The 25,904-nt window shown below is 46.1% G+C and overlaps 1 protein-coding gene across 4 annotated transcripts in view; it reads right to left on the bottom strand.

Annotated features, from left to right (window-relative positions):
* The window catches only part of PTPRN2 (protein tyrosine phosphatase receptor type N2), a 712,067-nt gene that overhangs the window by 636,843 nt on the left and 49,320 nt on the right, over positions 1–25,904 (bottom strand). For 2 of the 4 annotated variants that reach the window (XM_079150661.1, XM_079150657.1), the window contains exon 2: positions 13,709–13,759. In XM_079150661.1, coding sequence (XP_079006787.1) covers positions 13,709–13,759 — 51 coding nt within the window. Of the gene's footprint in view, positions 1–13,621; positions 13,760–25,904 lie in introns of those variants that run through there. The other 2 variants (XM_079150659.1, XM_079150658.1) reach the window with 1 other exon arrangement.

Raw genomic sequence — 25,904 nt, 5'->3', positions numbered from 1 at the left:
GCAAAAAACAGGAGTGGCAATGGAGCAACCCCCAGCAGCTATCAGAAGTGTGGCCCCGCTGAGACTTGCAAACTCCTTGGCAGGGTCCTGGCACTAAGCAGTGCTGGAGCTTCTGGCCTCACCTCTGCAGAACCAGACACACTTTCTAAGCATGTGCCCCCAACTACAGCACCACTGGCCAGCCAAGTCTACCTGCTTAACTTCTCAGTCCTGCTAAGCAGCCTTCAAACTTTCCACTCTGGAACAGAAGGAAGTTGAGTCCCAGAGGCCTGCCCTACAGTAAACTCTCCACATCTAATCCACACCAGTCCTCTGCAGCTCACCCCAGCCACAGCACCCTGCCATCCCAGCTGGATTTCCCTCCCCACTCACAGAATGTGACAGAGCCCACCACATGCCATTGTGAAAGCAAGGTCCAAGTGACATGAGCTGAGAAGACTCTCTGGGAATGGGGGACAAGAAGACAGGGATCTGAACAAGGTCCAAGGGGATGAAGATAAAAACAGCAACCAGAAAGCCTTCTACCCTGAAGGCTTCCTTAGCATCAAGGCAGAGGTACCAGGTCCCTCCCAAGGACATCTGTGGCCCAGATAAACCTGCCAGTCCTAAACACAAAGACAGCAGATGCCCAGCACCACCGCCAGCCACAAGGAAGAGTGGCAACTCCAAAACCTCCCTTCTCCACAGATTGGATCTGACCTTCTTAGGAAGTCATGATGAATTATGAAGAAAACTCCCTGGAGCTCCTGGCTCAATCTTGAATTCCCTCAGCATTATGGGTGGATCTGGAATTTCCCTCAAAGGATCATGTACTTAAGGCCTGGTTTCCAGTGGCACAATGTACAGAAGTAGGGTTTTCAGGATCATGAGGGTTGTAACCTCATCAGTGGATTCATCCATTTGATGGACATAATAATTTTTTTTATTGTAAACAAATGGGATACATGTTGTTTCTGTTTGTACATGACGTAAAGGCATACCATTTGTGTAATCATAAATTTACATAGAGTAATGTTGTTTGATTCATTCTGTTATTTTTTCCCTTCCCCCCACCCCTCCCACCCCTCTTTTCCCTCTATACAGTCCTTCCTTCCTCCATACTTGCCCCCCTCCCTAACCCTAACTCTAACCCTAACACTAACCCTTCCCTCCCCCCATTATGTGTCATCATCCACTTATTAGCGATATCATTCATCCTTTGGCTTTTTGATAAGAAAGTCTGTGTGTGCTTTCCACATGGCACATCCACGCTACACATATTCTTCCACTCTCTTGGTCATGATGGAAAATATCAACGCTCCATGAGCTCCATTTCTAATCTCTTCCAATCACTTCAATCAAATGAATCAAAATTACATCAGCATTTGGCAGGCTTCTCTAATACCACAGTAAGCTTAGACGCTGAATCCTCCTGAGGAGGACCTATAAAAACATGTTAAGACCCTGAGCCCCTTCCTGTCACAAACTCATTTGCATTCCCTGAACAATTTGAGGTGCTGTTTCAACAGAGGTGCATCCATGGCAGGTGGGCCTGAGCACAGGGCTGTTCCAGTACCAACAAAGCGTTCCGGTGTTCTGTGCCTGACAGAGGAGGAGTCTGCAGATTACAGACCTGAATGTGCACTGCTGCCCTCTCCCTCTCCAGTACCTGAGTGACAATCTCCATGGCAACCAGCAAGCTCCCAGATGCCCTGGGCAGCTGCTGCTTTGGAGGTGGCAAAAACACATAACCAGATATAGGTCCCAGGACAGGCACTGTCACAAGCTTAAGAGGTTAGGGCAACTGAAGTGAGCTTAGTAAAACTCCAACCTTGGCTTCCTAGGACAGCACAGCCCACCCCACTACCTAACAGTCAACAGAGATAAATTGTAAGTTAAGAATTAATTTTTAGGGCTGGGGTTGTGGTTCAGAGGTAGAGCATTTACCTAACACTTGAAGCATTGGTTTCAATCCTTAGCACCACATAAATAAATAAAGATCCTGTGTCCATCTACAACTAAAAATATCTTTTTAATTTTTTGGTGGGGTACTGGGAATTGAACCCAGGGACTATCTACCACTAAACTGCATCCCAAGTTCTTTCTACTTTTTATTTAGAGACAGGGTCTTGCTAAGTTTATGAGGCTGGCCTTGAACTTTCCATCCTCCTGTCTCAGTCTGCTGAGTTGCTGGGATTATGGGACTGTGCCACTGCACCCAACTTGGCTCTTAAATAACTTAAAAACCAAAGATTTTAAGCATCCACAAAACAAAGAAAGACTGCAAAGCAAAAACTACTCCAGTATGAACCTCTGGCATTAGCATTTTGAGGCTCTGATATCATCTAATCTGCTTCATTTCTTCTACCCAGGTCCCAGATACCCCTTTTACAACAGAATGTCCCTTCTCTTCTGCCTAGCTGACATCCAGGTGGACAGCATGATCCAGTGATTACAGGACGTGGTCAGACCAGACTCAGGCAGAGGGAGAGCCTGGGAGTGGAGGTTAGTGAGGTCAATGAACCCTTGGGATGTGGGTGCTAGCCCCGCTTGCCTGTCCGTGAAGAGATCCATAAAACTTCTCAGTTATCACAGTTCATCAACCACAGCAAACCCAAACCAAGATGGAAGAGAGCTCTATGGATGCCACACTTTGAATTTGCTCCTTCAACAAAAAGTTGACTAAATTTCCAGACTTGTTTCTGCTGTGCTTATTGTCCACATTCCCTTAAAGGTCTGAGAAGTCAAGTAGCCATTCCTGGTACTAATCTGAAATGCTCAGCTCTTGTGTGGAGAATGTCCTGCTTCACTGGGAACTGACTCTAGAGTGGGAATCCCAACGCAGTCTAAGGGGTTGTCCTTGAGACAGTTTGATGGAAGAAGTCTGGGGACCAGACACCACAGCTTCGCTGTGCTCCCTCCTTAGCTCCACATGGAGGCTCCTTCCTGGATAAGCAGCCCTCTCACAGTTTATTTAGAACAACAAAACACATTATTTCTCCAGCTTCATCACTGTAGTTCCAAAGCCACATCAGACAGGACCAAAGGAAGGCTGTACCCATGATGCCAGTGTGGCACAGGAGCGCCAACACAAAAGGCAGAGTCCTCTGCCACTAGCATGTGACATTTTGTCACTCTACCAGTAACTGCCAGCCCAGAAAGCATGAAAGACCCACCCCCATCTCCTCAAAGACTTGCACCACAGAAGCCACCAGGGAGAGAGAGGACTGATCTGTGCAGCCTGGAGGGTACTAAACAACATGACCCTGATTTCCACGAGTCAGTCTACTTCCCTCTACTGGGTGAGACTGCCACACACCCTGGGAGCCTGAAAGAATGAAACCATGTCACCACCCAATGTCAGCTTCCTCAGTAAGAGGAGCAGAAATGGGAATGTGAATCTAGCCACACTCTTCCTGCTTCTCCCTCCCATCAAAGTGATAAGAGGAAAGCCTAGAATGAGGAGCAAATGAGCATATGCAGAGCCCAGGCAGCCTCCTTGCACTCGCTGTCAGAGCACAAGTGTTATTCAAGCCATTATAACTCACCCTGCATCATTAACCTGAAGGTTCAACATTATTGTTTTCCCTGTTGATCCACCAAGTTAGACTTAGCTTCACACAGCTTAATTCAGTAATTAACTTCCATCCCTTTTGAGATTGATTACTCAGAATCAGGGAGTGGAACAGGCTCCTGGTCACACAGTAACATAATACAGCTGCATCTCACAACTGGGGTCTTCAGGCACCCACTGACCCTATGAGAGGACAAAGGCGCAGGCCTGCCCACAGGGCAGCTCTGGACAGTGCAACAACAGGAGGCAGCTGGGCTGGGTCAGCATGCTCACTGCCAGAGCTTCAGCGAGCACACATCATAGCAACACTCAGAGCACAACTGTCCGGACACAAGGCAAGCTAGAAACAGCCGTTCCCTCAGAGGGAGTGAGACTTCCAGACATCTCTAAATTGGCCACATAAAATGAGACTGTATGCATATATTTGCATAACTTATTTTTAAGCACTACTTGATAAACCTGAGAGAGAAAAGTAGATAAACACCGATGCCTGACAATCTCCCTTTTATAAAACTGAACCTTGCTGCTGTCTCCTGTTATTAAAAGAACACAGGAGGGCAATGGTGCCCCAGAAGTTGGTGTAAGAAAATGAGCCAAACTCTTTAAGGTAAAAGCCAACAAGTCTAGAAATACCAGTCATCTTCCCCCCATACACTTCTAGTCCTGTGGGTCATCCCCGCACAGGTTGCAGGAGCACCTGAGAAAAGGAACTAGACAGCACAACGCCAAGTGCCATCAGGTCACTCTGTTCGACCCCACATAGGTCAGATAAGAGCCACGTCAAGAGCCCTGACTCTGCCTCATTCCTCTCCCCATGTTTGGCCAGGGGAAAGAGTGCCCCTGAATCAGAGAAGGGGCACCAGCAGCTGCCTAATGGTGGACAGGTGGGCAGCACAGAGGACAGAAGGGCACCAGCACCCAGCCTGAGCCACTGTCCTGAGGCAGGAGGCCACAGGATCCCTGCTTCTGCCCCATATAGACAGACTCCACTCCCACTGCTGCACTGGACTTCGAGATCTGCTCTTGGGTTGATCTACAAATGGACTCAGATAACTCTGTCCTGGGAGTGAGGAGCTCCCACAGGAGCTTCCACAGGTCCCACAATGTCTGGGCTGTCAGTTCTCAGCTGGACAGTAGGCAGTTAACCTGAGAAGAGATACAGTCCCAGATGCCTTCCTGGCCATGTGCCAGTAGCTCAGAGGTGATCTTTATTCAGACTATCCTGCATCCTCTAGAGTTGAAAGTAAACATCAAAGAGGGACACGGACAGAACAGGTCTTCTTGTGGCCACCCTCCTCCCACCTGGATGCCACACCAAAACTTCAAAAAGTTCTTAAGACCATCACTTCACCAGACCCTATCAGCAGAGCAAAGGACAGCAACTGGGGTCACTACAGAACACACAGTGACCATGTCCAAGTATAGCTTGCCCAGGAGACAGTGGCCCATGTAGCAGGAGCTGCCAGGACCCAGGCCTGACCACCAACCTGATGGCTTATTCTCAAGAATAAATAAGAAAGAGGCTATCCAGACCCCAACTGCTCCACTCACAATGTGTGACTAGCTCCCAGTCCTTGGTTTCATTTGATAACAGCACCCACCTCGTGTAGAGTCCTGAAACTGAGTTAAGAGTGTACAGGGTGCCTGGCATAATGCCTGGCAGGCAAGTGTTATGTGGTGTTAGCTACTATTATTCTTATTACCATCACTGTCATTATCAATTCACTGTTTGCACCCTTACTGCCTTAGTTTGTTAATTAACATGAATGCAGTGTTAAACATTACCATCAGCCAATGTGATCAGTTCACCTTCACACTGTCTTTTGGACTCATTTATTAACCATAATTTGTAGGGGGCCATGCACTAGCTAGCTCCCATACCAAGTTCCTGGGCCTGCCCAGCCTGATGCCATCCTCCACCACAAACAGCCCTGGCAGGAGATGAAGGTGGCCCTCACACCAAAGTACTACTTTCTTTTTCTATGGGTCCATTATAGTGCAACACCAAAGATGCTCACTGACCTCTGGGCAGTTACAATGACCAGGAGGTCAGACTCATAGCACTGACAGCACCCCAGAGTGGCAGCTCCCAGCACTGCTGAGTATGGTGTTGAAGGTCCTAATGTTCAGAGCCTGTTCCTGTGCATGTTGACTCAGAGGCAGAGTTGCCTGCTGGATAAACAGCCAGGTGCTACCCTGTGCACCTCACCAAAGGCAGGAGCTGACCTCCTGCGGGGAGGGGTGCAGCACATAAGAGCCTGCTCCTATCTCGCTCATTTCTGAGTGTGCCACGTTGCAGGGCTGTACCTGGGTGCTTGCTGGGGCAGTAGAGCAGAGAAGCACAGATCTGAGATCAGACTGACCAGGCACAAACCAGAGGCCTGAAGAGGCACGGCCTTAAGCGAGGTACCTATCTTCTCTAAATGCCAGTGTTTTCACCTTCAGATTATAAGTGGGGTATGCTAATTAAGCAATAATGGGGTGGCTCAAGCAGGTACTCAGAAGGGGGTGGACTTACTGTGAGTACCCAAAAAGCACCAGCAGCCCTTGCTGTTGCAAAGGTCACTGCAGATTCTAAATGTCATCTATTAACAGATGGCACTCACCTCACCCCTTCCTTCTTTTCATTCTAAACCTTTCTCAAGGTATAAAGGATGCAGATCAAATAAATACTTTTGTTAGAAATTCTCAATTCTTTTTTTCATTTTTACGTTTAGTAGGCACAAGCTGGGTCTGTCAACCACTCGTGTGATTTAGTAGGTTAGCTGGCATGCTGTGGCAAATTTGATAAACAGAGCTATTCTGTTTTACTGCACTGGAAAAAAAAGTTTTAATTTAACAACCAGAATACTATGAAAAAGCACTGTCAGCTTGAAAAGGAGATTAAGAATAGGAAGCAGCAATAGGATTTACTCAGAATCATGAGCTGCCCCAGCAGCTTAAAAAGGCAAGAAAGCTGGAGGTTCTGAAACCAGTTCCCAGCTGTCTGTGGGGCAGGGGTGCCTGTAGTTCCAACTACTTGGGAGGCTGAGGTGGGAGGATCACTTGAGCCCAGGAACTGGAGGCCAGCCCAGGCAACACAGTGAAGTCCAGTCTCAGAAAAATAATAGAGAGAAAAAGGTCAGCTGAGGCATAAGCAATGCTCCATCACTGTTATAGACCCTGCTGCTGAGGTAGCAAAACCAGCACTGTGGAATTACTAAATTGCGAGTTCTTCACTGGACACCAGCAGTCCAGTGGGGATTCTAGATTCTAGGAGAGGAAGTCTGATAACCACTGCCTAGTTTAAACTACAAGCCTGCTGCTCGGCAAGGCCTGGCTAAGGTGAAGGGATGCAGCCTCTAAGGAGCTCTGCTCAGGTGTCTCCAGCTGTTGATAGTCACAAATGATTTCAGGTACTTTCCTGGCAAACTTCTGAAACACAATTTTGGGAATCTGTGCTGAAAGGGTTCAGGATACCCTACCCTGAAACTATCCACCTTGGCATTCAAGCTAACAGCAGGAGCAAGCGGTAGAAGGTAAAACCCTGCCCTCTTCCCTGTGGCCTCCCAGGACCAGAGGGAAGGAAAGGAATGCCCCTCTGTCTAAGGGCAGGCTTGCTGAGCCAACTCAGCTTACCACTGGTAGACCAGACCCTCTGCCCCCAGTCACACTTCTCCAGGACACCAAAAAAGTTCAGCTTCACGTTTCTTGGTGTCTCTACTTCTGAAGGTTCCCAGGTCAAGTAAAACAAACATTAAATAAATGTGCGTGCTTTTCTCTTGCACATTTGTCATTTGTTTTAGAGTTCTCAGTCACAAACCCAGGGTGGGTGAGAAATTACTTCTCCCCTAGGAGGAAGGGACACCTCCTTTTGTTTCAGAGCTGGGGCTGTATTTCTTGTGTTGTAAAAATAATGACTCATTCACTGTGTGTGCACATGTCCACGCGTATTTTAGGGCACTGTAGTCCTATGTAACAGTGGGGCTCATTCTAACATATTTATAAATGCATTTGCTCCATTTTGATCCCCAGCACGATCCCTTCTCCTTCCTTCCTTCCTCCTCCAATCTCCCTCCCCTACATAGGTCTTCTATTCATCTATCTTTGATTGGCACATCCTTCTATTTATCTATCTTTGATTGGCACATCATAGTCACATATAAAATGGGAGTGTTGTGAGACCTTCATATACACATGCATAATCTGCTCAGCTTCATGCCCCAGTTCTTCCCCTTTCCCTCCCTGTGGGTCACCTGCTTCTCTACTTAGTTGATCTCCTTTCCATTTCCTTTTTTATTCCCTATTTCTCTCTAGCTTTCACATGAGAGAAAACATTTGTCCCTTGACTTTCTGAGTCTGGCTTATTTCACCTAGCAGGATGTTCTACAGTTCCCTCCACTTACCTGCAAATGCATCATTTCACCCTTTTTGGCTGAGTACAATGCCATTTGCACACACACCATATTCTCTTTACCCCTTTGCCTGTTGATGCTGAAGGCACCTGGGCTGGTTTCACAGTTGGCTGCTGTGACTCCATTCTTTTACCCTCCACTCAAAAAGCAGGCCCTGACGGCACTCCCAGCTTGCTTCAGGCAAGCACACACTGAGGTTGATTGCAGGGCTTCTAAGATGGGACTACAGGCCTCCCTGCAGAGTGACTTCCGTCTCCATGCTTGCCTCTTCCAGATACTTCCAGTACACAGAATCATATTTGTGATCCAGGAACTCAGCATCTTTTGAGGGTCACCCATATTGAAGAATGAATTAACACCTCATTCCCTTGTGGTCAGATAACATTGCCTCATAAAAGGATCTCTGTCCTCTTATGACGTCCTGTCCTTTCCAGTGCAGAAGGGAGGAGGAGACAATGTTACTGTTAGAAACACAGGCAGTGTCTCCCACTCTGCAGAGGCTCAAGACCCACCACTGGAGCACTGGTGGCCTGGACAAAGCCCCTGCCACTGTCAAACTCAGCCCAGGTTAGGTACAGGGAGGGTACGGGGCCTTCTGACAAGCTGCTACTCTTGCCACCACTGGTGATGTCCCAGGAAGGACCCAGGCCCACAGACCCAGGCCACAGCCCCAGGCTCTGGGTTGTGCTGGTTGTCACAGCCTTGGCCACTGAGCCAAAGCCAGCCGGTTGGAAGTTGTGCCACTGTCCCCACCACCGTGCTTTCTACTCTCTCCACACAGGAACCTGACCTGGTCCTCTCACTTCCTGTCTGGTGTCCACAAGTCCCAGCTCTGTATGAGGCAGTGTTGTCCCAAGCCATCCCTGTGTGTCCTCCTGCAGCAGGCCCTTCTCCATTCCCAGTTGTTTGTCTTCAGGAATCAAACTTTCAACTTCAGTTCCTTTAACGGCCTCCTCCCCACTTCTCTTCTTTTCATGGACACACATTCAGATGAAAATTTTTGAAAACTGAAAAATAAAAGTCACCACCCAGAGATGACAATTCACACCTTAGTGTATTTGAGTGTGCACGGTGCTGGAAAATGAACCCAGAGACTCCTCACGCTAGGCAATACTCATATCACTGAGTCATAGTCCAGCCCAGGCTGCTTCCTTTAGCCTTTTCTCCTACTCATATTTTGCCTATCATATTGCACATGCAGTTTTTCCTGAGTTTCTCATTTCACATCCTACCATCTGCATTTTCTGATGTTATTGTTTTAGTCAGCTTTCTCATTGCTGTGACCAAAAGACCTGACAAGAATAATGCAGAGGATGAAAAGTTTATCTTAGCTCAGGACGTTCAGTCCTTGGGTGGCTAACTCCACAGCTTTGGGCTCAAGGTGAGGTAGAACACCATGGGGCAAAGGCATGGTAGAGGAAAGCAGCTAAGGATGTGGCAACCAGGAAGCAGAGAGTGAGCTCTGATTACCAAAATTACACCCCAGCGACCCACCTCCTGTAGTCGTGCCCCACCTGACTGCTATTCACCAGCTAGTTAATCCACTCCTGTAGGTTAATGCATAAGTTAGGTCGAAGCTCCCCTGATCTGAATCATTTCACCTTTGAAGATACTTGCATTGTCTCACACACCTCAAATCTAAAGCATAACAGCTATAAATAACTTTTTTCACACTTCCTTTTTAATATCTGCCTAATATTTGAATCATGAATGTAAACATCTAAAAAAAAAAGCATTCCTGAATTTTCAGTATTACATATATGTTCATTGTTTTCAAAATTAATGTAAATATCACTGCAAAGGACAGCTATGTGCTGGAAGTTCCTTCAGTATTTTGGACCATGGATTATTTCTTGGAGTTTATCTTTATAAATCAGATGCTAGGTCACAAACTATAGCGCTCACAAGGCCTCTGAACCCACCAAACTGATCCCCTGGTGCCTGTGCTGACTGGTGTTCTGATGGGCAGCATACAACGCCATTTTCTTCCCAGACTAAGAACGACCTTTGCCTAATCTTTGCAAACTTGTTCACCTATTTTTGGATGTGTCCTATTACAGCTATTGCCAAGGAATCAAATCCACTTTAAAAATCTCTGAAATCTGTTTTCCTAACACTTAGGATACCTGCATTAACTACATCTGAAATCTCTTTTCTGGACTGATAAAATTGTTTATCTCAAGAGGCACATTCAAAACAGTTTTTTTTCTAATGACCAAAATTATCTGTTTACTTTTTTTTCAATTTTCATTGTGGTAATATATGATAACATGAGAGTTAACAGCCTAACCATTTTCAAGTGAAATTAATTACAGTTATATTATCGTACAATCATTGCAACTATCCATTGCCAGAACTTTCATCCTCCCAAACTGAAACTCCATACCCATCAGTAACACGTTCATCTTCCTTCCCCACTACCAGCATCTGTCAATCTCCTTTCTGTTTCTATGAACTCTAGGGACCTTGTGGAACTGGAATCACAGGGTCTGTCTTTCTGTGACTCGTGTATTTCACTCAGTATCACATCCTAAAGGCCTGTCCAAGCTGCAGCAGGTGTCAGTGTCCTTGCTTTCTAAAGGTGAATAATGCTCCTCTGCACCTATGGACCACACTGTGTTTCCCAGTCCATCCATCAATGGACATTAGGGTTGTTCACACTTTATTTAGACACTGCAAAAAATGCTGCAGTGACCATGGGTGAGCAAGCACCTTTCCAAGTCCTTGCTCTTAGTTCCTCTGGGTGTGTAACCAGAAGTGGGCCTCCTTGTTGCGCCACCTGCAATTCCCCTCAGTGCTGGACAAGGATTCTGCTGAGTAATAAAGATGTTTGCGAAGTCTCACCTCGTTGGGAATTTGGGTTGCGGGCTTTCCTTCCTTCCTTGCTTAATATGTCTAGGTTTACTATTAATATTTTATGTGTTTTCCCTGAAAATAGGGGTCTTAACAGAACCAGGGTTAGAACATAAACACCAGATTTCTAATGGAACAGTGATTTCAGATTTACTCATTTGCTATGAAACTCTGAGTAACCAAGATTGCTATGAGAAAATACAAAAACAGATTCTAGCTGCCGATCCCCTGTTGACTACTCTCAGATGACCTGAAACACGTAGGCAAATAATTCCAACCCCATCAGGAAGGAAAAACAGAAACAGAAGAAATAAAGGGTTCCTCAATGTTCACACAGTATAAGATGATATCATATATTTGTGAGCTTAAAATGTCTAGCATTTATTAACTACAGCAGTAGTCACACGACTGACACCTATTTAACCCTGCTGAACTTGCTTTAACCTTTATGATCAGTTCAATATAAATATGTCTTATTGTTTAGTTACAGGTTATCACTAGTAAACAATTACTAGAATAATTAGAATACTTATTGTCTAGTCTAGTAATGATCATACAAAATATTTTTGTTTTTCTCCTTGTGACCTTTTCCTGTTCTGGAAAAACATGTGTAACTGCTTACCTCTTAATGTATAAAAAGCTGGCTGGGAAAAATAAAATTCAGAACTTAGCATCCATTCCTTGAGTCTGTGTTGCTTTGTTCTCCATCTTGCCGACGCCTACTCCCTCACCTGTGACCACCACGACCCCTGCTAGGGCTGGACCCCGGCACCTCCTGTAGTATATCTATCTTTAACTTTTAGAGGAGCATGGGCTGGGGACATGGCTCAGTGGTTGAGCACACCCGGGTTCAATCCCTGGTACAAAAAGGAACTTTTCAAGGAGCAACCATACTGTTTTTCACAGCACTGCACCAATTTGCATTCTCAGTTTCCTGCGATCTTGCCAACACTTGTTTTTCTGCTTTCTTATAATAGTCATCCTAATGGCTATGAATTGGTAAGTATGTTTAGCCTTTGATTTTCTTTACAAAGTATCACATACATTTTAACATTTATTAACAAGATCCGTTAGGCTTTTTGAAAACACATATAAGATAGTGGGAATATACATTTCCTCTTGTAATCCAAGGAAAGGGAGGAGGAATGAGAGAGAGCTGTGACTGACCACAAAACATTCTGGACACTACTCTGCAGTCCACCCCATGGCCAGTACATCCATCCTCACTGTGACTGCCTGGCCATACCTCTCTGCCCCAACCAGCTATCCAGCTCAACTGCAGTCACCATGGCAACCACACATCCAGGCTGCAGTGGCAGAATGCTGGCTGCAGGCACACAGTGCTGAGATGGGCAGATTGCTCTGCTGTGTCCTAGACCAAAAGGGCGTCAAGAACACAGCAAACGTGGTCTGCTACAATTAACCAAGTCTCAATGTTTATATCTACATTCAAATTGCTCTTCTTTTCCAAAGCATTCAAAGTTACTATATTAATACAATATTGATAAAATTCTATGTTAGGGAGGTAAGATGGGGTTTAGGAAGAAAAAAATCTAGGAAGAATCACAGCACAACGTCCAGGCCTGCTTTTTGTTGAGGGGAGGGAGAACAGACGTATGGCTTTTATTTTGCTGGTTTAAGTATGTTTCAAATCAAACACACACACCTGTATCCTTTATCATAAAAAATGTGAAGTACAGGTATATAACACGTTAAATATAAAGTTTTCATGCTGCCTCCAAATGAAAGCTACACAAGGTACATTCTAGGAGCCCAGAGACATGCCAAATAGAGGCACTGTAGCCAGAGGGAGCCAGGGCCTGTTCCCTCCCTGCAACCCACCTAGCTTCTACCTGCCTTCCAATCCAGGTCACTGACCACCCCCCAACCCAAAGATAAAAAGCACAAAGCAGAATGCTCCAGACTGTCAGCAGTGTATTCTCCCCTACTGCCAGGGCAACTACCCCTTCTGCCACCATGTGAGCCACCAGGACAGATAGGAAACACAGATCTCCCAGTCTGAAACTCCTGGTCTAGAACCCAGGGATGGGTCCACCATGGGGTGCAGGAGTGGCTTTTTCTTGCCTTTCAGGCCCCCAACTGGGATATACATAGAGCTGAGCACCTGTGCTCAAGGAAGGGCTTGCTCTGGACTGCAAGGCCACTCCTCAATAAGGTGATCTCCCATAGGCAACTGTGCTTGTGCAGAGACTCTTGGTGAGTATGAGGGGTACCTGTGCCTGATCATAACTGGCAGCAGGCATACCCTGGAAGTGACACCCCCTCCCACAAACTAAAGCAGAGACAACGAACTGCAAGCTGAGACAGGAGGTGTGAATCCCTCACAAGCCTGCACGTGGCTCCCTGTATGGGGGTTCTGGTTTAACCCCCTCTGTTCCATGTTCACAGTGCAAAATGCCCCAAATTTGCCACCCATCAAACAGGAGGAGCACTCTGTCCAACCTGCAACACCAACTCACCCAGCGCCTCCCTCAGCTGGCTCTTGGCAGGACTTGTGCCTGTGGCCTGAGCCACCCAAAACATGAGGCGCATGCTCCTGGCCTGTCCTACCTAGCAGGAGAGGAATTCAAACTCATCAACTGACAGCCAATGGTGAAGAGTGTGGGAAGGAGAAAAGCCACAAGCAGGTCTCATCAGCACAATGCCGTGTCCCATCTGGACCTCTCTCCCACCTCCTGCTACAGAGCTTCTTATGTCGCCAACACAGACAATGCACACATCTGCATATGAAGACCATGATCTACTCTATTCACTCCGTTTGGCCCCTTCACAAAGGGTCTACAGCATCACATCAACACACCTTTCCAGGCATGGTGGGCCTAATGGAGACATGCTTGGCAGGAGAGGCAGCCCAGAGCCTCAGCAGTGTCACAGGAGCTTCACTTACCATTTACACAGGCCTCAGACGATCCACAAAGGCCATCCTCGAGCAAGCAGCCTGGGCAAGAAAGACAGAGAAGAGAAGGTGTCAGTGACAGGAAAAAACTCTGCACACTCAAGACCTTCGGGAAAGGCATGGACCCACGGCAGGCTCCTCGGGTTTGCTCCTTCAGGATGGTGCCGGGCTATTCTAAAGCCAGAGCAACACTCCTGCACGTGCTTGGCCTACCTCACCATGGAAGATGCTTTGCAGCTGGCTCCTAAGTGGCAGCAGAGCACCATCAGCCTGGCCATCTACGCAGATGCCTCCCCAACTGGGCTAGACCCACATGGCTCACAGCTGAGCTTAGGGTGGGCAATGGCATCTGCCACTGAGAACGGAGAGAGTGAGGGGGAGGAGTACACAGGTCATGCAGAGGCCACCACGCTCTCAGGAGCGAAGTGCGCATCATGGCCACACATGAGAGAGAAACAGCTGAAAGAATGAATGAAAAGGAGTCAGATGTTCATGCCAACGACCCCGGAGAAGATGCACAGGACACAGAACTGCTCACAAAATGCCTCCATCCCACCCGGTAGAGTGTCAATGGCACCACAGGTAAGACAGGATGCTGATTCCATGGTGAAGTCATCTGCCCACAACAGGGGGCACTGGCAAAGGCTGATGTCGCCCTGTGTTGAGGACATCTTGAACACAGAGAAAGGACATTAGGGAACATCTTTCCTGGGTAGGATGAGCAAGCCAGGTGAGGGTGTGAGCAATGGAAACTTCAAGAAATGGGAAGCCATGACCAGTACTCCGATGAGGACCTGCCCCAGCTGCCAACCAGAGCTGGGTGTATTCTGAACACACATGCTTTAACAAGCACCAAGAAAGCACATCTGTCAAAGCTTTATGCTATCACTACTGTTCTTCCAACTGGAAGACTCCTATGCATTCACCAAACCCACTTAGAAGTCCCCAAGCAATGCCCCTGACAGCACTGGAGAAGGTTAGTTCTATGAGGCATCCTATAGGATTTACTACATTGGACTGGGATTAACAATTTAAGGACATTCTCCTCCCTTGACTATGGGGTTCTTGAGGTTAGAAACCCTGTAAATTTATCTTTGTATCCTTTGCCCCTTCTGTGGCCACCCAGGTATCTCCAGTGCTGGAGAGTAAGTGAATGAATGAAAGGGAACTACTTAAAAGAAAATTGTTAATTCCAAAAGAATTTACACAGAGTGACTTAAAAAATTCCAAACATTAACTTCATCAGGAGTTAGTCTAAAACCCTTAGAGTTGCAGCATACAATTATATCAAATGAATATGGGTAGGGGAGACACAAAACCAGGATCTACAGAAGATGCAAAACCAAATACCACTCAGAACTAAAGAAGCACAGAGGTATCAAATGTTCACACAAGTAAGTGGTACCCTTCCATCCTTACATATGTTCCAGAGTACAAAGCAGTGGCTTCTAGGAGGCTGCTGTTCAGGTTACTTCCTCCCAAGGAATCCAGGCAAGATAGGTGAGATGTTCCCTACCCATCCAGTCACACGCAAACTGCCCAGAAGAGCACACACTTGAAGCCAGAGAGCCCAAAGCTCAACCATGGCAGCCTCCTAAGAGACTGTTTTTCTGAAATAACCATATAATCCCATTTAAAATAGCATTTCATGTCTTAATCCCATTCCCAGCACATCTTCATCCACTGCTTTACCCAGGACATGACCTGGCATCTCTGCCCTCCTTCCTGCTCACTCCCACCTCACTCACAGGACTGTCTTCATTCACCTGACAAGGCCTCTGAAACAAGCAGTGTGATAAGAGACAGTAATGGTGACAGTGAATTCTAGCACAGTAAATGGAGAGGCAGGGAGATGTAGGCCCAGATGCCAGATGGCCACAACCTGACCTGAGAAAGGCAAGTGGCTCCTCTAGCCTCAGCAGCTTGAGCAGTAGAAATGCGGCCAGAGGAGTCAATGTCTGGGATCCCATCTGACCCCCAAGACACCCCTCATTGCAGCCCCAGGGAATCTCAGCCCTAGGGAGTCCCCACTGGCCACCTCCCACCTCTCCCCAGCCCCAAGTGAGCAGAGGCTCAGGACACCTGAGGGTGGACGACAGGACTGAAAGTTCCAGGATGTGATCATGTGGGAAGTTAAACCATAATGTCACAGCACTGTTCCATGTCCTGGCCAAGACAGTGGCCACACAGCTGCCAGCATCATCACAGTGCACACCCAGTACCCACAGAAGACCTGGGGGAAACAGGGATGAGGGCAAACACAGAGCTCCTGCCAGGACTCACACTCCCAAGAGTTCCAGTTGTCACATGGAAGCGGCAGATGACAGACACTGCTAGAAAAGACACAGGAACAAAGCCTGCTGCTTCTTCCCGTCACTGCCCCAATCACGGCAGACCATCAGATGTGACCTAAACAAGATGTACACTGTCGTAAACCTTTGGCACCTCACCATGGAAGTGCAGTCAGTCAGCAGCACCAAACATGATTCTTTCTGGGAGTTGACAATCATACACTAAAAAAAGACCTCCACACTCCTTCCTGAGAAGGTAACAATAGCAGCAATATTGCAAATGGTTTATTACCCATGTTGCTGATGATATGCAGGTTTCACCCTGCCAGTTGATATACTAATGTGACTGCTAATTTATGTGTGTTATTTGCTCTAAAATTATTTCATTGTAAATATCAGTCACCTACTAAGAGTAATTATGATCACAGATCATCAAGAGAAAAGACATTTTACCAGCAGACACTGGCTTCCCCTGCTCCTGAGCCCCAGACACTGCCCCATCCAGTGTGCTTCAGACCCAGACCTGCCCCACCAGTGACCCTCAGTAACCCCAGCAACATGTATGCCCTCCTCACGGATGATCAGTCTGAAACCAAGCAGTTAAATACATCGAGAGCCAAAAGCATGCACAAATCGTGTATATGCCACCACTGCCACCCTGCACATGCCATGTCACACTATATGTGTGAGTGTACACACATGCACTGACCACTTAGTTCTAAACTCTACTTCCCTTTTGTTTTCTCAGAATAATAAGCAGTATTTTGTCACCATCCTGGTGTCTCTTTTTGCTATTTGTTTTTAAGATGAAAACAAATCCAGTTCTGCAAGAAACCAGACCAGATATGCTTCTTCTACTCCTTCCTAAGAGACATTTATGAAACGTTATTTTTCGGGGAGACGGTAACTATGAAGTCACAGCTTTCCTTGCCAATGCCAGCAAGACATCAGCCCTCACCTGTGCAGCTCTCTCCCTTCTCTAAGCCTCAGGATGCTGGCAGGGGAGGAGTGGTCTTGAACTCAAGACCTTCCTGGACTCATCTTCCCTCCTAAGAGGGAACTGAAATGATGACCCTACCAGCCCACAGGGTTTGACAAAGGCCCCAAGACCACAGCGAAGACACAAAAACATGAGGATGTGATAGGTTTCATTACCCAATATCAATGTAAAAATAATTCTCTCATCAAAAAAAATAAGAATTTCCCCTCTCAGCTCACATAACAGGATTGATGATTTTGGATTTCCTACCAAGCAGCTGCAGGACATAGTCCAAGAGTATTCTCACCAAATTTTTATAAACTGATAATGCTTTGAAAACAAGAACAATTTAGTATTATAGACAAATACAACTATAATACAATCTACCTGGCATGCAGGTCGTGTGGCAAGTTCTAATATCAAGTATGTTACTGTTTTCCCAGTGCTGTTAACAAACAACAAAATGCTTTCCTCTTCTGATTTCTCCAACCCAGTGCCTGACTACTGATGAAATAATGTCCTGCCAAGGGTAGTGCGACTCCAGCTAGACCAAGAGCAGTCAGTCCTCAGACCCAGGTTTGACGTGCACTTCCTGCACCACCTCTGGCCCTTCCGTGCCCCAAAGTGCACCTATCACCATTCCCAGTTCTACAACTAGGGAAACAAGGTCAGTGACACACCCACAACCTGACACGTGGGGAATGGCAGAATCAGACTCAAGGCATGGCCTCTTTCCCATCCTCTGAGGTAAGAGGCATGTATGTCCTCACACATGTGCATTCATGCAGGTGCACACCTTAGGTGACCGAGGAGTGATGAAACCACAAGGAAGCACACGAGTACAGCTCTCCTCCCAGATCCCCAGGTTTATCCCTGTGGTGATTTTCCTGGGCAAGGTTCTGACACATGACCAGGTGACAGAGTCAGAGTGCTGCTACATCCAGTCCTGGGGGCTCCTCCTTTTATGGGTCTTAGGTGAGGGGTTTGCATCTGCTGAGGTTGATAAGCTCCAGAGGCTGGTGTTCCTGATATGATCTGGCAAGTGTGATAAGTTGACAAAGTAAGTCATCACTTCATGCCTATGAGTGCTCTGGGCAGATGGTGGTTGTTTACTTGTATAAACAAGGTGTGGAATCATTCTACCTTGGCTCCTGTGCTCAAAATAGATTAGCTCATGGCAAATTACAGCTTTACAAGATGGAATAACTCAGGTTATGCACAGCCTAAGAACTGCTGTTCTATATACCATGGAGTCACTGAGGGCAGGCACAGCCTGCTTTCCACACTTAGGATGGATAGACTTTTTTTTAATTTTTGGTCTTAATTTGATGTACATTCTGATCATTTGCTCTCCATGAACCTGGACCATTTCCCTTTTGCTGGAAGCTGTGTTCTTGGTTCTCAGATGTCCAAATCACAGCAACATAGTTGTACACAGTGCTACGTGCAGCACTTTGCACAGAAAGGTCTGATCATGAACAGAATTATCACTTCTTCAGAAAAGCATGATAAGCAGAACTGTCAGTGCAGTGTGGCAGCCTTCCCAAAGCAGCATTCTGGGCTCTTCAGTGACTCTCGGTAGCGGGTTCTGAGTTTTAGAATCATCTCCATAGTGGTTTGTCAGACCAGTGCAGACACCTCTGCAACAGTCACAGCAGCCCCCAGTCAGCCCTCAGGTCCAGAGCTGGGTCACAAACAACCTTCTGCCAACTCCACTGAGTGCCCCACAAGCAGACTCACAGCGTCTGGCCTTCTTCACATTCCTGTCCTTCCCAACGAGGGCACCACCTGCCTGCCCACACCTGGTCTCTCATGCATTGCGTGCGGCCCTCCTCCCTCTGGGCAGCGGCACCTCTAGGATAAGGATGTCTGTATGCTCCCACATCAAGGCCTGGGACGGCCTTCCAGCTGGGCAGATGCTCAAAGAGCCACTGACTTGAGGCCTGAGGCAACCAACTTTCAGGGTATAAAGGAGAAGAAGAAGCCAGTAAGGTCCCCAGTTCTGAAGTGATGACTCTGTAACCTCAGCAACAACCTCTCCTTAGCTCGACTAGCCCTTTATTCCTTAAAGTACACTGAAAGCCCATAGTTACAGCCTCCAGACATTTTGTCATCTGTCGCTGGCTCTTTGCGGTTCCAAAATCCATGGATATTTGTCACCGCCTGCAGCAACAACTTGCACGGGTCTTATGGGTGGTGGAGTGGAAACTGAGGCACTTCTATCTTTCTCTTTGGTGCACTGCTTTCTTGCTTGTTTATAGAGGATAGAGGAAATGAGGTTTACTTGCTTTGAGAGGAGAGAGAGAGAGACCCCGCTTATCAGAGAGAAAGAAACTTTGCTTAAGAGAGAAACTTTGAAAGAAAGACAGGCTTTTCTTAGAGCTTAGAGGAAGAGACTTGCTACACCTTAAAGTCCTGCATCCTGTGAACTAAGGGTACGTCCACCCAAGGTGTCCTAGTGATGCGTCTCAGTTCTCCGTTCCACGATCTGCTTTCCGCCGCTGCCCCTACTCGCTGCTGCCGCGTGTGTCTTCTTCTGCTGTTTTCCTGCTAATGGCTGCTGTGTCTCTGTCTCGCTCCGCCTACGCAGTTCAGTTTCTCAGCCATCCCTGATGCTCCAACCCCACTGATGATCATGTACCATCTCAGGACCCTGCTTAGGAAATTCAGATTTATGTTGTCAGCATCATATTATGGAATGTAATATTTCTCAAACTTTAATATTCAGAGGAACCAACTGGAGAGCCTGTTAAAATGTACATTTTAATTCTACAGCTGCATAGAGCTGTGATTCTGCATTTCTAATGAGAACTTGGTGAGTCAGTGCCTGCTGGTCTGCACACTCAACACCAAAGAGCAAGAGTATAGCATGTGGAATAATTTTTTTGTGAGGGGTGGGGGTCACCAGGGATTAACTACTGAGTCACAACCCCAGCCCTTTCTGTGTTTTATTTAGAGACAGAGTTTCACTGAGTTGCTTGGGGTATAGCTAAATTGCTAATGCTGGCTTTGAACTTGCAATCCTCCTGCTTCAGCCTCCAGAGCCGCAGAGATTACAGGCATGCACCACTACGCCCAGCTGGAAATAATTCCTCATCTAAAAACTCAAATCAGCACATTATTAAAGACTGCATTATAAAGTACCATTTAACAACTCTGATTTTTTTTTTTGAGGGATCCAAATTCATTATTATCCCAAACAACAAAAGACACATCTTAATCAAATTATTTTAAATTAACTATGTAGGGGAAATCACAGATCAACTAATTTCTACAGATTAGATTCAGTTTTAAGAATAGATGCATATTTAAATGTACATTGCAATTTAATTAGGATTAAAGAGGGAAAAAAACTGCTTCCTTGGCCTATATTTAGAATTCTTAAAATTTGGAGGTCAAAAAAGAAATCAAAGATTTTTGATAATCTCACCTGTTTTTAATAAGAATGTTTGCTCTCTATGAGCCCTGTCCACAAATAATCGTGGATGAGCGGCATCTTCAATGCTAAGATGAAAACCCAAATTAGACCTGCAGTTACAATTCCCTTTTCCAATGCTGACCTCAGAATGGCTGCACAGCCAGATAAACCACATGCAAGAGGGTAGAGGATCAGACTGACATGTAGGAAGCTGGTCTGAGGGGAATTCGAAAGACAACTTTTAAACGCCTCCTCTTTACACTGTTACATCCCCAGTGTTTCCATTCCCTGCTATCCACTGAGGGAGAAAAGCTATCTAAACTCTGTGATAGACCCAGCCGCCCCAGCATCTAGCAAGCCTGAAGATGCTGTGTGATGTGCTCCAAGTGTTACTGGGAAAGGGTTTGGGGTGAACGTTTGGCACACGTGAGTTGGAAAAGGGTCTTCTCCATAGGACTTCTCAGAATCTGTGTTGTTCCAAATGGCTGCTCTCCCTTCAAAAGAAGGATCCTACAGACATTTGCCAAACCCCTTGATGTGGAACCTTGCCCTCAACCTCTCACTGGGACTTGGCAAAGTAGACTAAGGAACAACAGTAGAAAATAATAATCATGACTCTTAGAGTCATCCTGGCTGGTAGTTCTCAATCATATGCACCCCAAACACCTGTAATGACAGATTACTGGGCCCACCACACATTTCTGACAAATGGGGTCTGGGGCCCTGAGAATAAACATTTCTAATATGTGCCCCAGACCACAGGGTCCACCAGGCAGAAGGCTTTCCAAGGTGAATTCTGTAGAAGTTAAAATTATGTGAGGCTCTGGCCAAGCACACTTGGAACATAATACACACTTGATGTCCCCACTCAATGGCATACAAGGTATTAAAGAATGACAGAGTTCCTATTAGAGAATTTTATGAGTTTGGGTAATCTGGTGCTTTCTATTTGTGTTATTTAAAATTTGTTTTAACCACAAAACCTTTGTACTTGCCCAAGTATGGAAATAACAAGCCACTGGCTGAGATCACAAGGGGAAGTAACCCCTTATACCATTTGTAATCTCTCATGCCTCACAGTAATCTCAAAGCCCTTCCCCCATGTCACAACCATGTAAAAATGGCATTGCTTAGAAGCCTTAGCTGGGCTGGAGCCTCTATTCTCCTGATGCCAGCAGAGGCCCTGCACCTGAATTCTTCCACCAAGTCAAGGCTAACAGACCAATAAATAGCAAGAGAACAGGGGCTGGGGTTGTGGCTTAGTGATAGTGCATTTGCCTAGCATGTATGTGAGGCACTGGGTTAGATTCTCAGCACCGCCTATAAATAAGTAAAAATAAAGGTCTATTGACAACTCAAAATATTTAAAACAACAACAACAACAAAACCAACCTGTCTTCTGGGAAGGCCATTCCCATCCCCCTACAATCTAAGGGTGAGGTGTTTGTCCTTTCAACCCCTCCCACATCCCAAGCCTGGTAGGCAGAAATCCAGAATGGGCTTCTCACCTCCAAATGTTGCAGCAAAGGAAGGAACAGCACCAGTCACTTGGTTTTCTGGGTATGAGACACAGTTGTAAGCTTTGGAAGAGATGACAAACAGGCACCTAAGGGGTGAGAGGAGGTGGTGGTCACACCAGGCTTAAAAGAGCACATCGCCTGTGGGCACCTTCATAGCCAGGGCTGTGCACCAGCTCAGACAGAAGGGTCTCTCACCAAAAGGAGACTGACTCATGTACAGAAAGCTCTCAATTTTATAAGGTTTAATTTTACTGAGGACAAGTTTATCTCCTGGAAGCTCTCACTGGGATCCTGAGGCTGCTCAGCATTCACTACACAGAGTAAAGCTTCTTCCTGTTAAGTGAGATGACGGCATGGTGCTCAGCACACAGCATGCTCTCAAGGAATCCATGTCCCACTTCCTTCCCCTCTTGAAGTGTTTCAGTTTGATTTGTCTTCAGCTAAAATATCTGACAGGGGTTCAAACCACCTCCCTGGTCCAATGCAGCTCTGAAGGCTGCCCATAGTTAGGACAAGGTGGATTTGTGAGACTCAAGCACAAAACCTCAGGAGGGGCAAAGCCCCTGTGCATGAAGTGTATGGTCCCTCCTGATGTCGCTAGGCTCATCACTAGAGTTTAAGTCCACTCTGGCCCTGGAGGTAGGCAGGAGGAACCAGCTGGCAGTTTTGTCTACTCAGCATTGGCTAACTCAGGGTAGGCAAGTCAGGGCCCATGGGCCCTGACTGCCACACATTTTATAAATACAGTTTTCTTGGAAACAGCCATGCCTATTTCCTTACATATTCTGCCATAGCCACTTTTTTCTGACAACAGCACAGTTCAACAATGTGACAGAAACTAACCTGGAAAACTTATTAACCCTGGGCACACCACTTAGTCTCTCTATACCTGTTAACTTAAAACATTATTGGGAATTGTTCATACCATAAAAGCCTATCGAGTGAGAAAATCATGAAGAATAAAATACAAGTTATTCCCATCACTCAGACATGTCTCTTACTAGTATTTGGGTTTCCAGTTCTTTCTCTTTGCACATTTTAAAGACCTGGTATTGAAATGTTCATACAATTTTATTACCTGCACTAAACTTAAAACATATTGTAATATTTACTGTCTTAATATTTCTTACCATTTGAATTTCAATCAGTGTCTAATAATTATTTCCATGTACGCACATCATCTCTGTAAGCAGTTTCCTCCTGGAGTAACTTTATATTGCTCATTCCCCATTAGAAAAGGTACTGGGATCAGCAATCTCAGGGATACCTCAGATTTGCCCCATAGGGTAAACTCTCACACAAAGGCTCTAGATACTTCAAAGGCATACATGTAAGACCTTAAAAAGACACTCCCAACCAGCCCTCCCACCAGCAGAATACCAGTGAGCCTTGAAACTGCAGGGTCCTGTTTGTTAAAGAGAAGCTATTCCACTTCACCTCACAGGGCTATGGGGAGAAAGCAATGGTGTGACAAGAGTTAAGCACCCCATAAACTCCAAAGCATGCAGAATTGGTGTTCATCATCCATCAATCAGGGATAGTTCTCTTTCCTCTCTACCACCAGGGCTTGAATCTGAACCATCATCATAAAAAAAAAAAATGTATAATTCAATCAAATGAGCTCAAGGGCACTTCTAACAAAAGGAAGACTCCAGACAAGACCATGCTTTAGGACCTCCTGCAGTTTAACACTAAGGCAGGACAGAGGAAATAAGAACACAAAGAAAGGAAACTAGCAGTAACACGGAAACTAACTCAGACACTCCTTGAACGCTGTGTCTTTACTCCCCAGGCCTATTTTCTGCCAGCACTGAACTCTAAAGCCCCATAAACCTTAAGAGCATTGTGAGTCCAATTAATTAATACCCACATACATTGCTAGCAGAGACCAATTATATGAAACCAAGAAAGATGTGTTGTTAGAGACCTAGGATGTGGGCACATTCCAAGTATTATCTATGAACTAGAAAACCTCAACCTTAAGACCCTCAAATTAATCACAGAACCCTGGCCCACTCTGTGCTCCATGAGAAGAACCAAGTTCATAAGACTGATGCCACCCCCACATAACTCTCATGTTCTCCCATTTTCCAGTTTCCTTTAAAAGAAGAGCCCAAGATCCCCCAAACACATCTTACTCAAGATGTCCCACACTCTTCTGTCCCTCTGAGTGTGTATTCCTTGATTTCCTGAATAAATTTCAGCCTGTACTGACATACTGAAATCCTTTTCTGCAACATACATCAAGAGCTGCAAAGATAGAGCTGAAGTCTCTTCTCTCTCTGGGGGATGTCCTCAGACCTCTACCTGGTGGCAATAGCACATCCTGAACACCAAGATGGATCAAAAGCAAACCATCTCTTTCCCTCAATCATTAGCTGGTCACAGCATCCCCAGCAGGTTGCCCTCATGGCTGTATATCCAAGCAATTCTACCCAGCAGAGGAGCACAGCACAGGCCTCAACACCGTGTTTCCTGAAGTTTTCTCAAGAAAATTTACACACCCTCTCAGGAGAGTACACTGCACTATCCAGAGTTGATCTGAGCCACTTCATGCCAGTCTGGAGTTTCCTTTCCAATCCCCATTCTTCTTTCTATAAACCACAGTGACAAGATCAAAATAACATAGAACCAGAGTGCAGTACAGCTAGAGAGCAGGACCAGATTAGCACAAAAGTGTGGCTAAACTCTCAACATTTCTTTTCCTTCTTCCTAGTCTCTGTGGTCTCATTTACATTCATCTTGTGTGTTCTGCTGCTGACACACTATGGGAAAAGGCAGAGTTTTAACTGACTTGCAGCAGGCAGGGAGGCTTGATGGAGCAAAGACCCTGGGACCACACACAGCACCTCACTGCAGGTGAAACCCAAGCAGAGCTGCCCATAGGCTGGCACAGGAGACAGGTGGCTTGAGGGTCTCTGCTGCATGCCTAGCAGAGTGCTGCAAACAACAAGGTGCACCCTGAATTACAGTTCTGCCCGTTCATTCCAAGGCTTCTACAGACTGTAAGTAAGCAACTAGGGCCAGGCTCTGAGGAGCACACACACAGGAGCAGAGCAAGACACAGTCACCTCAAGAAGTCACTCTCTTCAGGAAAAGATGAGCACAAGTCGTGCAGAGCACATACGTGTTTCATACCTTAAACCAGTGGCAGAACCTACTAGGAACGGGCCTTCATTTCCCAGTCTCAACACATGCCAAGAAGCAAGCTTTGTGTTGTGCCACGAGGGAATATTTGATTGATTTTTAATTTAATGTCTCAGAATTTTTAGCGTCTTTCTCGTGGCTCCCAAGGTAGCCCACCAACACAAATGTCCATGCTCTGAGGAAATCTTATTTTTCCTACTCAGTCTACGTCAGGAGCTCAACAGATAGCAACTGCATAAGTGAGTGAAAAAATGACTGATTTATTAAATTCTCATCCCTTAAAATCTTTACTTATACTAAGCACCTGTGCACACTTTCCCCAGAGTTCAGACGGAAGCTGGTGTTATGGTTTGGGTCTGGAAAGTCCCCCAAAACCTCAGTGCTCAGAAGCAGGGCTCTGGGGAGGTGACTGGATTATGAGGGCCCTAACCTTATCAGTTGCCTCAATGGAGAAGCAGGTCACTGAAGTCTGTCTCCCTCCCCCTCCACCTCCCTGCTGGCCTCAAGAGCAGCTTTTCTTTGCCACTCCCTTCCACCATGATATTCTCCCTCACCTCAGGTCCAGAGCAATGAGCCAGCTGACCATGGACTGAGACCTTGAAAACTATGAGCCCAAATAAATATCCCTTCTAGTCATTCTTGTCAGGTGTTTTGGTGACAGCGACCAGAAAACTAACATAGCTGATTCACTCCGTTTAGTTTTTTCTCCCCCAAGATTTCATTTTGAAGAGTCTATCCTTCTTGGTCACCCATTTTAACTCCCTCTTCTATTCCTAACACACATTCTCTTTTTTATCATACTGTAATAATGAAATAATTCACAGATACAAAA

The sequence above is a fragment of the Sciurus vulgaris genome (genome assembly GCF_902686455.1).
Source record: "Sciurus vulgaris genome assembly, chromosome: 8".
In the NCBI taxonomy this organism is placed as follows: domain Eukaryota; kingdom Metazoa; phylum Chordata; class Mammalia; order Rodentia; family Sciuridae; genus Sciurus; species Sciurus vulgaris.
This window is presented reverse-complemented; position numbering and strand designations above follow the sequence as displayed.